The sequence below is a fragment of the Zea mays genome, chromosome 1 (assembly GCF_902167145.1).
Source record: "Zea mays cultivar B73 chromosome 1, Zm-B73-REFERENCE-NAM-5.0, whole genome shotgun sequence".
Taxonomy (NCBI): Eukaryota; Viridiplantae; Streptophyta; class Magnoliopsida; order Poales; family Poaceae; genus Zea; species Zea mays.
The window spans coordinates 271762364-271779505 of NC_050096.1; the positions used below are offsets into that span (position 1 = coordinate 271762364).

The window sequence follows — 17142 nt, forward strand, 5'->3', positions numbered from 1 at the left end:
CTAATCAAAAGCTAGATTGATGTAAACGAATAAGGCCTAGTAGGTCTAATAGGAGTAACACAAAAATCAAGCGGTATCATCCGGCTCGTGTAGAGGGAGCGGGAAGCTAGCTCCGTTTTAATCAACCGGCTCCTAAACCAAACACAAAAACCAAACATTATCATCCTAAGGCCTTGTTTGTTTTCCTTTTAGAATATATAAGTTGGATTATGCTGAAATAGTAGGAGAGTAAAATATTACCTTGATCACAAAAAAGCTAAAATAAGCCACCCAACACTAGCTTATTTTAGCTTATTTATAGTCTCAAAGTGATATTTTACTCTCTTACCCTTCCACCATAATCCAACTTATATAATCTAGAAGGGAAACAAATACATTTTAAGATACCGCTGCGACTCACTCGACATCAATGTCTTGGTAATTCGATGAAAGTATGAAACCATACTGTGTCTTTTGCATACGTTTCTCCTTACGCTTGAATCTATTGTGCGAGGTGCTTTCAATCTTTTGACACTTTTACATACACTTTGATGTGTCACTGACATCTTAATTATTAACTAACATATAGCCCATGCTAACACTATGATCCTATAGAGGAGAGAGATCGACGACGACGGCACGAGGGGAGGAGTTGATACAGCGACGGCGGGGATGCGGAGGGAGTGGAAGGCTGAGGGCTGAGGGCCGCGAGGTTGTGAGGAGGGAGGGAGGGAGGGGTGATAGATGATCTAGATAATATTGTCCATTGGATTTGAGTAAGGGAGAGTAGAGATGGCAATGGGTAAATACCCACCGGGTATTACTACCCCATACCCATACTCACGACACAAAAATAACTCCATCGGGTCACCCATATACACTGGCGGGTATGGATTTACCCTCATACCCTTACTCATGTGGGTATGGGTCACCCATCGGGTCACCCGTACCCACAAAAGCTAAACATCTATCAAAATATTATATGATAAAAATGTCAAGTATATCCATCTAAATACCATTACAAAATTTCTAGTATCATTTAACCATCCATTCAACACACCAAAGATAATTGGATAAAGTAGTAACACTAGGATAATACTACATAGCACATTACATGGTCATTAAATTGTCGTTAAGCCTTCTATGACATTATGGCCTAAAAGGTTGTTAAATAGTAAAAAAGATGGATGACTAAAGTCAAAGTTCATACTTGGGCTAAGTTTATATTGGGTATTTTATACCCACGGGTTAACGGGTATGGGTGAAGGCGGAACGTTCTAATACCCGTTTACCCATTGGGTGAAGATTTTTGCCCAATAACAGACCCACGGGTAGAATATTTAGCCACATACATACCCTAATGGAGTAAATACCCATCGGGTATCGGGTCGCGGGTACCCATTGCCATCTCTAAGGGAGAGAGAGTTATCCAGCAATATGAACTATGGATTTTGATGGTGTGTTAAGTCTAGATATAATTTGTTTGGAATATTTAGGGCTAGTTTGGAAACTTAAATCACCTCTGAGGTTCTTAGGGATTGAGGGGAATCCTCGGGAATCAAGGAGAAGATTTAAGTTTCTAAACTAGCCCTTAGGGCTAGTCAATAGAGGTTATGTACTTATGTGTGTATATGATTTGCCTGGTGGGTTTTGTAAATTTTAAACTGATGCATTATATATATACTCATCTTAAATAATATTCCCTCTGTACCAAAATAAAATTCGTTGTAGACTAATGCTGGATTCATCAAAGATCTGAAGGGTTTACTTTATATATGTGTTGTTTTAGTTCTCAGTGTTTATGTCTATATTTAAATGAATAAAGATAAATCTAGACACTTTTAAAATACATACATTAAATATTGTATGAATATAAGATAAATTTTAATTTAGAAGAGAGGAAATACTATTTTAGAACGAACGAGTAGAAAAAAGTTATATTTTCTATTGGGCCAACGAGTCCAAAACACACATAGGGAAAGGCCACTAGGTCATCGAAGGTTGCCTACGCATACGCAACCTTATCATCATCCGCCCTTGGGTTTTCTATCCGATAGACCGGGGACGCACAGGCCTCTCGCCCTCCGCGCGGCTCCACAGGAGAGCAAAAATGGCGACCCTCTCCATGGTCTCCGTCCCCATCGCACCCTCCTCCTTGTCCCTTTCCACCCGGGGCCGCAGCTCCTCCGCATCCTTCCCCGCTAAGGTTAGTGCCGCCTTCTGCTATACCCCTATACCCCCCTGCGTCCAGGGAGCTTGTCTGATTGGGGTGTCTTGTTTTTCTAACCCTGTACGGCCTTGTTGGAATGGGGTGTAAATTAGTTTTTTAGTTTCACTCTAATCTATATCAATACATATTGATTGTGCTGAATACGAGAGTATCCAAAAACAAGGCCTACTTGGGATGGTCGTGTCAGGAGCGTTGGAAGGATGGTCTTCTGTGAACTGCTAATTTTCAATACATTGGTAGGAAATGGCGCGTGTTGGTTCATGCATATGAATTTTCTAGCGCATTGTCAGTAATGCTAGTGTTTCATGGTACAGCAGTATGACTGATTCTAGTAGCAAAGAAAAGGATGTTTCTTTAGACTTTTGATGTGGATCTGAAATTCTGAACCTGATTATAGGAGCTGTTGTTTATTATCGCTGTTGCATTGTGCGCACAGCCTGAATACGACACAAACATGAACTTCGATACATCATTAATTTATCCCCATCTGAATGACCCTTCATACCCAGGCTCATGTTGGTGGTTTATTTTGCGGTTTTTGATTGTGCTGTATGTTGGGTGGCCTGACAGAAGGGAGGAATCGGTCACGGTGGCTTGCGGATCGAGTGCATCCGTATTGGTGGTGTTGAGATTCCAAACCACAAGAGGGTGGAGTACTCGCTGCAGTACATACATGGCATTGGACGCTCACGCTCACGCCAGATCCTCCTGGACCTCAATTTCGATAACAAGATCACCAAGGACCTCTCCGAGGAGGAGGTCATCACCCTCCGTAAGGAGGTTGGCAAGTACATGATTGAGGGAGACCTTGTAACGTCCCTGATCCCTTTGTCGATTATTCGCTGCAGTTATTTGATTCAGTAGTTCATGATGATTAACGACTTGTATGGTTACCATAGTTACTTAGTTAACATATCAATGATTCCTTGAAAGCTTTGAAGTTCATTCTGCAGGTCTGCGTATTTAATTTCACTTCCTTAGTCATAGATGATTCCTGACTGTCCTAACTGTTTAGTTTTATATCGATGTTGGACTCCAAGGGAGTGAAAACGCTGAGAGCTGGCACACTGCTGTTTGGTATGCTTTACAGAAACGTTTCAACCGTGTGGCGATTGAGAGGCTGAAGGAGATTAGGTGCTACAAGGGCATCCGGCACAAGCTTGGACTCCCAGTTCGTGGCCAGAGGACAAAGAACAACTGCCGGACACTTAAGGGAAAGAGGGCTTCAGTTGCCAAGAAGAAGTCACCCGCCTCCCAGGATGAATAAATCGTATTGCCATGTATTGAAGTTCTCTCTCTCTCTCTCTCTCTCTCTCTCTCTCTCTCTCTGTGTGTGTGTGTGTGTGTGTGTGTGTGTGTAGCGCTACTACTGCTGGGTGTTTTGTTTCGAGCTTTTATGCTGCCATTGACAAATCATGGGGTAGCCATCAGCTGCTGCAGATTTTGTAGCAATGACATACTAGCTCATATGGGTCGGTTCTATAAATGAAGATCAAATTCTTGTTTACATCCATTTGTATTCCTCTGTCCCAACCTATGCTCGATGCAAGGAGTCCAGACTGCTCCTGACGAATTACTATTTACCAGATCCAGTGTTCTGGGGATTATTCACCTGCCACTGGTATACCTGTTTTCATCCCTGCACGAGATGATCATGTGGCGAAGAGTTATGATTCGAGATCTCTCCCCTTAACAAATGTAGTTGAAAAAACAAGTTTTGGCTACCCGTCGATGGTTATGTTTTTTTTCTTGATAAGGACGATGGTTAAATTGTGTTTGGTTTCAAATAAAGATGATTTGAATCACTTGATTGAAGCCATTAAGGTTTCCTGGCATTCATCAGCCCCCAACTTGCAGAGCACGGATGACGGATGACTGTGAATTTGTGATCCCGTGGTGTGCTATTTGCCGAAGCTTGCACCGGTGCACGGACACCACCACCTGCTCCCCCATCCGGCGGCACCCGGGCCGCCGCGCCCGCGCGCTCTATCCACCACTCAAATAAACGCGATATGCTCTGCCTTGCTGGCCTGCTATTGAAAATCACACGACTTCCACCGCAATCGCACGCAAAAATCCCGCTCGAGCTTCCACCGTCTCCCTCCGCTTCCCCGTGCGGCGGTGCCGGGTCGCGCCGTGCCATGGCGCCCGCCTTCTCGGTCTCGTGCGCGCCCGGATCCTCGCGCCCGCTGGCCGCCAGCCCCGGCCCCAGCGTCGTCGTCGTCGCCTCCTCCCAACTTCCCGCGTCGTCGCGGAGCAGCGAACGCAGGAGAGCACCAGGCCTCGCGCTCGCCGCGGCCCCGGGTGTCGGCGGTAGGGATGGCGGTGGCAGGTGGAGAGCAGGCATCTCGTCCTTCCCCTTCCTGCCGCCGTTCTTCACAGGGAACAAGGGGGAGAAGGACGCTGAGAAGGCGATGAGGCTCAAGGAGGAGCTCCTCGACGCCATTGCACCGCTGGACCGTGGCGCCGAGGCCACGCCCGAGGACAAGGAGCGCGTCGAGCAGGTGAGGACGAAGAAACTAGTAGCTACGAGGGACGCACCGTGCATTTGGTAATTGGTTGATGGCAGAGACTCACGTGTATTTTTTTTTCTTTTTTTGCTTCAGATTGTTCAGCAACTGGAGGCGGTGAACCAGGTGAAGGAGCCGCTCAAGTCCGATCTCCTAAACGGCAAATGGGAGCTTCTCTATACCACCTCCACAAGTATACTGCAGCCACAGGTTCATTTCCTTTTTGCCTCACCAATGTACAGGTTCTGAAGTTCTGAAAAGTAAGTTCTTTTTTTTATAGGTTCTAAGAGCATCTCTAACAATGTTACCATGTAAAAATGTCCTAAAAATTTAAAATAAATATATTTATAGAATTTAGGGCATCAACAAAAAAAATCAAGCTCCAACGGTAAAGCTCCAAATCAAGTGATTAGCATAAATATGTTAATCTACTATGTTCGTTTGGAATGGAAATGAAAGTTTTATAAAGTGTCCATTCGTTTAGATCTAGACATGAGACATCACAATAACATACAATATATTTGTGGCACTTCAGGAGGTGACCTATATTTTTTGACATTTTTTTATAAAATAAGGTATTATTGGAGCAGTTTTTTTTAAGCTTGATCTCTATTGTTTAATTTAGGACGAAAGAGCCTCTAACAGAGTTAGTTAGGTGGCCTGAGTAACACTCCTCAGGTTCTGGGATCGACTCCCCATAGAAGCGAATTTTAGGTTGTGGTTAAACAAATCCCATCGTCTGTCCCACGCCAAAGCACGGGTGTAAGGCTCGGTCCCGGTCGCGGTCGTTTCTCACATGAGCTACGGTGTCGCTGCGAATGGGTGGGGCAGAGGTTCGGGGATTTTCTCGATCTGAGTGAGAAGGTCTTTTTAATATAATATCCGGGGTTGTCTTATCCCCGCAGATCGAGTTTTTATAGTCTAATTTAGGGCACCGGGATAAGTGGAGATGCTTTAATAAGCTTAAAGGTGAATACATGCATCAGCACTGTAGAAATTCTTAAGATTGTGTGCTTTATTGTTTGATAGTGGTAAATTGGCAACAAGTGATAATCTTCACGTATGTAGAATTTATGCAATTTGAATTTAAATTCGAGGAAGAAAAGGACTTTCGGTTCATAGTTTATATTTTTTTCGGCCTTCCTGGCATGCTGCTGAAGTAGAAAATAGTTATAGTTCTTTTTACAGGAATGACAAATTCTACTCACTTTCTACTGCAGAGGCCAAAGTATCTGAGGCCGTTTGGGAAGATTTACCAATCAATCAACGCCGACAATTTGAGAGCCCAAAACATGGAAACTTGGCCCTACTTTAATCAGGTAATTTTTGCTAGAACTTGTTGCGGTGTACTTTTGGCTTTTCTCTCTCTTTAGCATTCTTCAATCCCTTTCTATGTTATGAAGCGAAGAGTTCTCATCTGGGAACGACACGCTGTACCTTTTGTGTGGCATGTGGCTGAGATCTTTCTGATGTGTTATGGGCTTATGGCCAAGCAGTTTTTGAAAGTAGGACACTGTCTTGTGCTCTGGATAAAGGAACGTGTTAGCTTTGATCACAGTAGTGACTAGTGAAGTGTTGGCTTGATTTTAATAACATGTTCATTTCCATGTTTGAACCTTCTTCTAGTGTCAGCTTGCAACTATATAACTCATCTTCTTCTGAAGTTATGTTGCATTTCCCATTGAACAGCTGCTATGCTACATGTAATGTTCTAGGCTTTTGCCTGCAAATATATTCCTAGCAGCATACTCAATATTGTTGCTGGTTTTGTACTACTTGTGTTGGTTGATTCCCTGAAGCATGGTGCTAGCGTGATTTACCTATGTTTTGTCTTCTCAGGTTACTGCCAACTTGGTACCTCTGAATTCTAGAAGAGTGGCAGTTAAATTTGACTACTTCAAGATATTTGGTTTGGTAAGATGTATTATCCTCCAAGCATTACTTTAGATGTTGCTTGGCGTTCAAAGAAAGTTTGGACGTTACACTAATAGTCTATAATTCATGTTGTCTAGTTTATGCTTGAGCTGTTACCTTTTGTTTTTGTTTTACCAAAGTAATTCACTGCTGAGTAGGGAACATATAGGCATGCTAGTGTACCATGAACTCAGCATATATAAACTCTATGATCTGATGTAATCCTTCACTTCTATTGCTAGATTTTTTTTTTCTGTTTATACTCATTATGTATGTTCTCTCTCAGAAACTCCCCTACCCCCACCCACCCAACACACACACAGCATAGTCGATTTTTAGGTAGCAAAAAAGGTGAACTAATGTTATTTTAGTTTCTCTATTATTAGATACCGATCAAAGCACCCGGAAGTGGTAAAGGTGAACTTGAGATTACTTATCTTGATGAAGAGCTCAGGTTAGTATATTTACCCCCTCCGAAAGGCTTCTAGTGGTCGCATTAGTGGATATTTGGTTTCTAAGGACTAATTTTAGTCCATCCATTATATTCTATTTTAGTTCCTAAATTATCAAATACGAAAATTTTTAGTTTCCGTATGTGATAATTTAGGAACTAAAATGGAATAAAATGGAGGGACTAAAAATTAGTCCCTACTCCCTAGAAACCAAACACCTCAGTATGTCGTTGCCTCATCTCATATATTCTCCTCCATCATGAGTTTTGCTCTCTCATTGAACTACTAAAGCTGGAAAATTCTTTTATTTTGTAACTACTTAACTAAGGCCTCTTTTTGTTCAGCAATGCATGGGCCTTGTTGATAGGGTTCGCTAAGTTGTAAGAAACCACACCTTGCTTGCAGGGTTTCGAGAGGCGACAAGGGAAACTTGTTCGTACTGAAGATGGTCGACCCAGCATACAGGGTTCCATTATAATAATGTTATGATAACATTTAGGAGTCAGCTATGTGTAACATTCTTCTTCCTCGCATGAAGACTGAGGTAATGTAAGGCGTGTAAATATTAAATATCACATCTGAAAGATAAATTTTTTGGGGGGAAGCTGTACATTTTCTGAGAAACCAGTAAGACTTCCGCGTCCAAAATGAGGCCCAAGATTTAAGCATAGACGATAGAGAACATGTCGTGTGAAGACTAACACACATCAATGTATAGAAAATGCAATGATAATCCATTTTGATCCAACTACATCGTCACTCTGAAAAATATCAGTAGCTGCTTTTGGATTCTCATAAAATGTGGCACTCTTACGGTGCATTGGTGTTCCATGTGAAAGATGCCCAATTTGAGCATTTAAAGATGAATGCTGGGTATAAGGGAGTTTATGGAGTTCTACTTACCACATGGTATACAATTAAATTCAAAATCCTAATTGTTATGCAACAAACTAAGGCATATTTTGTGTCAGCATATAATATTCCACAAGAGTGCTAATTCTTTGCCTACAAAGTCTCCACAATGCTTATCCTCCCTTAAAATACGACCTCAACCGCACAAGGATATTTTCAATACATTCTATTTCATCATGGTTGGCTTGCAGTTATGAAAATTACTCATCATGTCCATGTCTAGCTCTTGCTTCCTCTAGCTTGCCAAAGAGCACTTCATGAAATGGGATTTTGTGTCATGTGTCACTTTAAGGATATATGCTGCCCTAGTTATAGATTTTAGTGCAACCTTTGTGCACTCAAGCAACTTACAACAGGTGTGCACTCAAGCAACCTACAACATGGGGGACTAGGTGTAATGTAGTCATGTAGTAATGTTTAATGTTGCGAAGAAGGGTTCCCTAGGATTTTTTTAAAAGGAAACTGGTATGGAACACTGAATAAAAAGGACTACTTCCTAACTCTTCTTTATGAAAGATCACAACTAGAGTTTTCTTACGCATCTCCAAGACACTCTCTACATTTCTCTTTATCACAAAATTTAGAAAACAAATCCAAGAAATTGCTCCAATAGACAAACCGATTTTTTGAAGAGTATAGAGATTAGAGACAAAAAATTGGAGATTCCGTTGGCGACAAGAGAGATATACAAAGAGAATTCATTGAATGACTCTTGAAATGTTAGATATAGAGATTGAAATTTGCAGAGACTCTTATAGTTGCTTTTAATGACTATACTATCAGTGTCAAACCCAATATCATTTTTGTCAAATCAACACCAGTTGTTTTAGTAAAGCATAAGATATTAATAACAAATATTTATACTAGATAATGAACACACTCATATGATTGTCGTCCTTGTGTAAGGTAAATAGGTAAATGCTAATAGTCCATACAATTCAAGCTTTCTACAAGTACAAAATTGCAATCCAATCATCATAAGCTTTCCACAAGTATAGAATTGCAATCCAATCATCGGATGAAAAGGCATATAAACTCCTGATGGGCAGACCCAGTGTCGGAGGCTCCCAAATGAGTGGGATCCAAAGATGAACTCTTGATGGATGGATAAAAACATTTTTGAGCATTGAGCTTTGTTGGAAGTAAAAGAAAAATCTGTGAAAACATGATCTAAAATAGAGCACTACCAAATGTGATCAAATAGTAACTGAGTATAGCAGGGAACCAACCTTTTATGGAACAATATTATGTTTGATTTCTTATTAATGAGCAAAATATTTCTAAAGTTAACATCAAAAGAAAAGTAGGGATCTTGCCCTTAACCCTAGCCACTAGATGCATAAGGAGGATGTCCCCATTAGGGCATGGATTCTTCACACGGAGACGGTGAGGAAGGATGTGGCCTTCCCTTCAACAACCACAGAGAGAATAGATCGGTTCAGATATGTGAGGAAGAGTTGACAATAGTGAACGTTAGTTCCCGTGCTGACTATCTCTTCCCTTTTATTGTTTGTGGTGTGAAAGAGGATGGGATGGAGTGACACAAGGAATCAGAATCGAGGTGTAGGGGATCAGGTGGAGAATTGGGTAGGGAATCAAGCGATGAAAACGACCAGAAAAAATGCGATCCTAATATGGCTTTGGTATGATGTGACTAACCTCAATTAGAGAGGATGGTTAGTCAAAAACACATGGCCGCAAGAGGATTTGAACATGCGCCCCCTCAGGCCAATGCGAGCAGTAGCTACCGCTACACCACATGTGTGTTTCTATCTGCATCTATGACATGGAAAACATCTACTACATCTCATGCTACCCTTTCACAATGCACAGTAGTAGATAAGTATCACTGAGATTCTTGAATTATATTTTTGGATGGAGGGGTAGTATTTAAAGAAGAGCCTTGCATGCAATTTCTTTTGTTTGAATAATTTTTTCAACTTAAATTCCTTTTTTTGCATGCGTGGCATTTATTCTCCGTAATATTTTCCATGGATCTAACTTGTGAGTCAATTTCATAAACCAACGCTAAGGATGAATCCATGTTTCTTACTTGGAAACCCTGAACAAACACCACTAGCAGGAGCCACTCACGTTGGTGTTGCTCATCGACGAAGAGAAGAAGCTTGACGACTGCCAGTTCGACCTCTGGAAGCAGTCCTACGTGGCCGCATGTGCCGATGTGGACGACAAGCTCCGGTGCAGCCGCCGCTTGGACGTGGTCTAGAGTGACTGCACCACGCTATCCATCGTCAAATAGGAGGACCTCATGGTCGTCGCCAACGTCTGTGACTCCCGGGTTGTTTTGGGCACCACATCCGACGATGGCGCCATCACGCCGTCCATGTCATCGTCCACCTGAAGTCCAACCTTCCACGTAAGTCACTACCGACCGACCATGAATTCTTGTGCGCTGAGATGACGGCCATTGCTGTCATTGTGTGAGTGTCCTCGAACTTGATGTATACAGAGGAGCAGCGCATCCGATGGTGCAATGTCCAGGTGTACTACCTCGCTGATGAGTCCGGGGTGCGCTTCGTCTGGCAGCCAAGCCAAGAGTTGTCGGGACTCGCCATGTTGTGTGTGTTTGATGACTACTATATCAAGGACTGTGGCGTCATCTCGGCGCCGGAGGAGACATAGAGGATGAATGGCAGCAATTAGCAGTTCGTCATCCTCGCCACCGTCGGGGTAGCTTTTGTGCCAGCCTGCCTTTAATTCTCTTCGCAAACACACACACTTGCCTTTTGTTTAAGCAAGCGCGTATGGTGGTGCGTGCCTGATGACTGATGATGTACGAGGGAAAGTCTTTCGACAGGTGTGGGACGTGCTCTCCAATGACAAGACCATGCAAATCGTGGCATATATTGAAGTCTGCATGGTACTGATGATTGCAATGTAGTGGTGAAACAACTAGATTAAAATAACAAAATTTATGTATGCCCAGGATCACAAATGGGTTATGAAACCTTTTCTTATAACAGTATAACACATATTTTGTATATAAGTTATCGTGGTATTATACGTTCCTGTTGCAACGCACGGGCACTCACCTAGTATATATATGGTAATATGGGCCTTATGGTCCTTAATTGTTGTGTCTCCGATCAGGACACGTTAGGATAGGACTGACATGGTTACGAGAAGATCAACCCCAACATCCCCCTTGTTCTCATACCTATACATTAACTCCTTAATTTCTTAACTTATAATTTCAGTCCTTAATATATCAGTACACCAAGACCAAAATGTTACAACAACTCGTTAGGCACTACCAAACTCAATGACTATAATGTACTTTTCTATCTCAAAGCAGAGAAGTTAAACCTGAGGGAAATGGTTAAATTTTATGATGCATTAGTCCAGAATCATAGGTGTTCTATTAAACCCATGTCGGCTACATATTTTCTAAACATGTTGGGTGGATCCGCAAGTATTTACTTTGTATGTATACGTTTGTTGGTACCCTGAAACAGGGGTACCCCTTACTACAGTGTGAAGGCACGGTGCCCATGCGGCTATCTCTAGTCGCGTGGTAAACAGCACCCGACCCCATCACGTGGACGGCTCCCGGGTCACCACGTGGCCAGAGAAGACGATATACTCCAGGATATCAACAGTGGGTCTGGACCCCCATGGGAAAGTGCCGGACCCCTTTACGTACGGACCGGACCTCCGGGTAAGGTCCAGAACCTCCACGGGCGTGTTCGGACCCCTGGAACGGGCCCCGGACCCCCCTGTGTGGGGTCCGGGCCACTCACGACAAGGTCTCGGGATTTCGGGACAAAGAATACCCAGGCCTTGATCAAGGCTAGGCGGGGGTCCGGAGTTGACACGTTGAAGCGTCCCGATCCTTTGGGACTCAAATGTGATACAATTACTAGTCCCAGGAGGCTAGTAAACACATTCCTTACTTCAAATAGTATAGAGTTTAGATCAAGGTTATTACAATACCGGGGTACAAGCTCTAGAGAGCCAAAATAAGAAGCGCAGTAGGAAGAAAATATACTAGCCCAAGCCACATGCAGAACTGGGTGCAGACACAGCCCTCTCAATCAAGCATAGCAGAAAAGAAGTCTTCGGCTGCTGAAAAACATAAATAAATCTGGGTGAATACACTAGGTATTCCGCAAGCCCACCCCGCTCCCGTAGAGAGAAAGAGACCTATAATATACATGCTTTATTTGGTGTAGTTGAAGTCACTCATCATTTTCTTAGAGAAAGGAAGTTGCTGTAAGGTTTTTCCCAAAGTCTTTAAAATAACCAAAACTCAACCACCACTGAGCTTCCCGCTCCCGTGGCCTTAGTTTCTTTCTTAACACCCACTTCACCACACATTTCCCTTTTTATGTAACTCATAGAAAAATCTCTAATTGTCATGCCATACCAGACTCGTCCATACCAGTGGACACGGACTATTCGAATAGGTTTCAACTCTGCGCAGAGGGGTACACTTTACCCACTAGCCCAGTTTCTGCGATCTCACCGTCGCGAGACCCGAATGCCGGATCTCTTTCCTTCCTCGTACGTCCTAACCTTAACGGTTATCCGGAAGGAGTCAGGCCACCACCATGTCCAAACCGGACAAAACATTCCCCCTCCTTATCCTCCCGGTGCTCCCCAGCCTTCTTAACCCTGGGGTTGGACCGCACGAGTTCGGATTGAGTGACTGCCCACACAGTCTCAAGTGGTTGTACTATAAAGGAGTACAGGTAGTGAAAATGACAAGTCGGTCCTTATATGAGGGGACAATCCTTCTGCTCACGCCTAAACTAGCTGAGCCAACACCTTAGGCCCTCCCCTAAACCAGGGAGTCCCTGATCATCCCACTCCCAAGGTGATGAGGGTGAGCACCCTTCATCGCATAACTTTTCGAAAAGAGTCTTAATTTGAAGAAACACATTGCCCTTCTTCCCGATCCATATTTCGTATCTAGAATGTATACGTCGATGCGGGCCATCTCTCACTCACAATGCAATTTCCCCCCTGAATTCCCGGCCTAGGCAGTGGTAGAGAGAATAGGTAATTTATGCATCAAGGGAAGGATGGACTTGCCTTCGTCGAAGCTTTCCTGGCACAAAAGATCTACTTCCGGAAGATCGGGCTCTGGCCCTTCTTCCGGGGCTACGGGTTCCGGATCCGCGGTCCCCGCTTCTTCTATTAAGACAGTCAATAAACAATACATCAACAGTAGTCTACTAATTGTAGTGTGTCATTTACCAACATTATTATCACTTAGGACTTGTTAGAAATTATTTGGATAATTTTTGGTGCATAAAATATTGAAGAAAACTAATTAAATGAGAAAAAGGTGAAGAAAAGAAAAAGAAAAAGGATTTCTTCTCTGCTGGGCCGGGGGAGGGTTTTTGGCCCACCCGGGCGCGAGCGCGCGCGCGGGCGCGCTTGCGGCCCAGCTGCGGCCCACAGGCGAGGGAGACGGTGCGGGTGCGCGGGGACGACGGCGTCGCTGTGGGCCCACTCGTCAGCGATAGCGGAGGGGGAAAACGGCGCTACGGCCTGACGGCGTGGGCGAACTGGCCGAGCGAGGGAGAAGGGCCGGTCGCCGGTGGGCTCGACGGCGGTTTGCCGCCGGTGGCCCGGTTCTTGGTCCAAGGGAGGGTGGTTTAGTACGGGCAGAGGCTGGCGATTCTAAGGGTAGGCTCAATTCGGCCAGAGGGGGTTGGGAGGGGGCTGTCCACGGGGAGGTGGCGGAGTTCCGCGGCAGGGATCGCCGCCTGTGGGCTCTGGGTGAGGGACTGGGGCTGGGAATTGGTGCTTCGGGTTCGTGGCCTTGTGAGGGAGCTGCTTGGTCCACTTAATTTCTCGCTGGACCAACGGAGAGGGAGAGAGAGGAGGGGGGGAGGACTCACCGGAGAGGGGGAAGACGGCGGTGCTCTACGAATTGCGCTCGGGCGAGGGGGGGAAAGGTAGTGGCCGAGGCCGGTGCGGGGAAGGAGGTGCCCGGGGCAACCTTTTTATAGGCGCCCGAGGGAAGGGGAGCGGCTGAGCTCGGCGGGCGCCGGTGAGGTGCGCAGCGCCGGCATTAATGCCGCACAGCGCCGCCGATGAGACTCCACGGCGGGGCGGTACCGGGCAAGGACGTTGGTCAAGCGGGGAGGACGGGGCGGTGCCGAACTCTTCCTGTGCGACGAGGGGACGGCGGAGCGTCATACGTGAGGAAGACGACACGGCTGACCGGTGGGGCCAGTCTGCCAGTGAGGGAAAGCGCGCGAGCGAGAGGGGCTGGCGGGTGGGGTTGGCGTGTCAGCGAGAGGGAGCGAGGGGAGCGCGCGGGTGACTTCACGCGCGAGCGGGCCGGCTAATGGGCCGAGGGGGGGGGGGGGGGGGGAGGGATGCGGGCGCGCGGGAGGGAGGCGGCTGCGACATGGGCCAGAGTTGGCCCAGCAGGGGGGAAGCTCCTTTCCCTTTTTTTTCTTTTTAAGTTCTATAACTCATTTCATTTTTGTTTCTTTTTCTTTTTGCACAAAATTATTTAGTGGATATTCTAGGTGTTGAAAAATAAAAATCTAAGTGAGGTGCTTGTGATCAAACAAAGTGTATGCATATGATGGGAAAAATCTAAGGAAGTTATTGGAGTAGAAGGTAAAAAGAGGGGAGGGGTAGAATAGGGTTTCAAACCTGGTTTAGAATTTTGGGATGTTACAAACCTACCCCACTTAAAGGAATCTCGCCCTTGAGATTCAGACGGGGCTCGAGAAAAGGTAAGGGTATTCCTTCCTTAGAGAGTCCTCACTTTCCCAGGTGGCTTCCTCTTCTCCATCTCTGCTCTACTGAACCTTACAGAGCCTCACTTCCGAGTTGCGGGTCCTTCTGACTGCTGAGTCGAGAATCTTCACTGGCTTTTCCCGGTATTGGAGATCCTTTTGAATCTGAATTGCATCTGCATCGATGTGGTTTTCTGGTACTTTTAGGCATTTGCGGAGCTGAGACACATGGAACACATTGTGAATATCTGACATGGATTCTGGTAGCTCAAGACGGTATGCTGCGGGTCCCACTCGGCTAATGACGGGGTAGGGACCGACGAAACGTGGTGCTAGCTTTCCTTTCATTTGGAACCTTTTGACACCACGCATCGGGGAGACCTTGAGATAAACAAAATCTCCTTCCTCAAATCTGAGTTCTCTTCGTCTGTTGTCTGCGTAACTCTTTTGTCGACTCTGAGCTTCAAGTAACCTCCTGCGGATCAAGGCAACTTTCTCTTCGGCTTCTTTAACAAAGTCAGGTCCTTCAAGTGTCCTTTCCCCTACATTGGACCACATTAGGGGAGTCTGGCATTTTCTTCCATACAGTGCTTCGAATGGTGACATTTTGATGCTGGCTTGATGGCTGTTGTTGTACGAGAATTCGGCGTACGGCAAACTGGACTCCCAATCCCTGTCGAAAGTTAACACACAGGCTCTTAGCAAATCTTCGAGGATCTTGTTGACTCTTTCTGTTTGTCCATCTGACTGGGGGTGGTAAGCGGTGCTGAAATCTAGCTTTGTGCCCATTGCTTGCTGGAGGCCCTTCCAAAATTTTGAAGTGAACTGCATTCCTCTATCTGACACTATCTTCCACGGAGTGCCATGGAGCCTGACTATCTCCTTAAGGTATATTCGGGCAAGGGCGGCTCCTCCAAAAGTGGTTTTTACTGGGACGAAGTGGGCCACCTTGGTGAGACGATCGATTATTACCCAGATAGAATCATTTCCTTTCTGCGTTCGGGTCAGTCCGGTCACGAAGTCCATGCCTATTTCTTCCCACTTCCATTCAGGCACTGGGAGGGGTTGTAGCAGGCCTGCGGGCTTCTGATGTTCGGTCTTCGTTCGCTGACAGGTGTCACACCGGGCTACATACTGTGCTATTTCCTTTTTCATCCCTTTCCACCAATATCTGGCTTTGAGGTCCAGGTACATCTTGGTGGTTCCTGGGTGGATGGAGTAAGCTGAGTTGTGGGCTTCATTGAGCAGGACTTCCCGTGCCTCTCCCATTGGTACACACAGGCGGTTCTTGAACCAGAGGACTCCTTGCTCATCTGTCCTAAGATCCGGAAGTTGCTCCTTGCGAGCTGTCTCCATAAGTCTGGCTGTCTCTGCGTCCAGACGTTGAGCCTTGCGTATGAGATCTTCTAGAATTGGCTTGACTTCCAGGCTACCGTTGTCTCCCAGACATGCATTTAGCTGAGCTGATTCTTTCTTCCAATCTTCTAAGAAGTTGGTCCCTTTGATCCCGAAAGGTTTTCGGCTGAGGGCGTCTGCTACTATGTTGGCCTTCCTGGGGTGGTAGTGGATTTCGAGGTCATAATCCTTGATCAATTCAAGCCATCTTCTTTGACGGAGGTTGAGGTCCGGCTGCGTGAAGATGTACTTCATACTCTTGTGATCAGTGAAGATGTGGCATTTGTTCCCAATCAGATAATGCCTCCATATTTTCAGGGCGTGAACTATGGCTGCTAATTCCAAGTCGTGGGTAGGGTAGTTCTGCTCGTGGGGCTTGAGTAAGCGGGATGCATAGGCAATAACTTTCTCATTTTGCATCAAGACACACCCTAAGTCTTGCCTTGAAGCATCACAGAAGATGACGAAATCCTGGTGTATATCTGGTAGTGTCAGGACAGGCGCGGTTGTAAGCTTTTCCTTGATGATCTGGAAACTTTCCTCACACTTCGGAGTCCACACAAATTTATTGTCCTTTTTGAGAAGTTCGGTCATAGGTTTCGCTATGCTGGAGAATCCTTTGATAAAGCGGCAGTAATACCCCACCATTCCCTGAAAGCTTCGTACTTCACTGACGTTGGATGGTTGTTTCATTTTGAAACGGCTTCCACCTTGGATGGGTCCACTTCTACCCCTTCTGCAGTCAAGATATGCCCCAGGAAAGCTATCTTTTCTAACCAGAACTCACACTTGCTGAGCTTAGCATAAAGTTGATGGGCCCTGAGTCTTCCAAGGACGATTCGAAGGTGACGCTCATGGTCCTTGCGATTCTTGGAATAGATGAGGATGTCGTCGATAAAAACCACGACAAACTTATCCAATTCTTCCATAAATACCTTATTCATGAGGTTCATGAAAAAGGCGAGTGCGTTTGTTAGCCCAAATGGCATCACTGTGAATTCATATTGCTCGTATCTGGTGACGAA

At 45.3% G+C, this 17142-nt stretch overlaps 2 protein-coding genes across 3 annotated transcripts; both read left to right on the forward strand.

Moving 5' to 3' along the window:
- Positions 1-1972: 1972 nt before the first annotated feature.
- LOC100283244 (30S ribosomal protein S13, chloroplastic-like) lies at positions 1973-3715 on the forward strand. The gene is made up of 3 exons (NM_001156146.2): positions 1973-2185; positions 2780-3019; positions 3300-3715. Exons 1-3 carry the CDS (start codon positions 2090-2092, stop codon positions 3474-3476), a joined length of 513 nt encoding a protein of 170 aa, NP_001149618.2. The 5' UTR covers positions 1973-2089; the 3' UTR covers positions 3477-3715.
- Positions 3716-4114: 399 nt separating this feature from the next.
- Positions 4115-7881, forward strand: LOC100281127 (uncharacterized). Of its 2 annotated transcripts, none has more exons than NM_001154046.1 (6): positions 4115-4713; positions 4816-4929; positions 5940-6038; positions 6559-6633; positions 7020-7087; positions 7491-7881. In NM_001154046.1, the coding sequence occupies exons 1-6, from the start codon at positions 4222-4224 to the stop codon at positions 7561-7563; spliced, it is 921 nt and encodes a 306-aa protein (NP_001147518.1). In that variant the 5' UTR covers positions 4115-4221; the 3' UTR covers positions 7564-7881. The 2 variants fall into 2 exon arrangements, with proteins under 2 accessions (NP_001147518.1, XP_008674155.1); XM_008675933.2 differs by having other exon boundaries at positions 4120-4713; positions 7430-7709.
- The last annotated feature ends 9261 nt before the right edge of the window (positions 7882-17142 follow it).

Excerpts from the sequence above, each read along its gene's own strand:
- LOC100283244 (NM_001156146.2), top strand. The coding sequence starts at position 2,090 with ATGGCGACCCTCTCCATGGTCTCCGTCCCCATCGCACCCTCCTCCTTG. Across the intron at positions 2,186-2,779 it reads CCGCATCCTTCCCCGCTAAG|AAGGGAGGAATCGGTCACGG; the intron begins GTTAGTGCCGCC and ends GTGGCCTGACAG. Across the intron at positions 3,020-3,299 it reads ACATGATTGAGGGAGACCTT|AAACGTTTCAACCGTGTGGC; the intron begins GTAACGTCCCTG and ends TATGCTTTACAG.
- LOC100281127 (NM_001154046.1), top strand. The coding sequence starts at position 4,222 with ATGCTCTGCCTTGCTGGCCTGCTATTGAAAATCACACGACTTCCACCG. Across the intron at positions 4,714-4,815 it reads ACAAGGAGCGCGTCGAGCAG|ATTGTTCAGCAACTGGAGGC; the intron begins GTGAGGACGAAG and ends TTTTTGCTTCAG. Across the intron at positions 6,634-7,019 it reads ACTTCAAGATATTTGGTTTG|ATACCGATCAAAGCACCCGG; the intron begins GTAAGATGTATT and ends CTCTATTATTAG.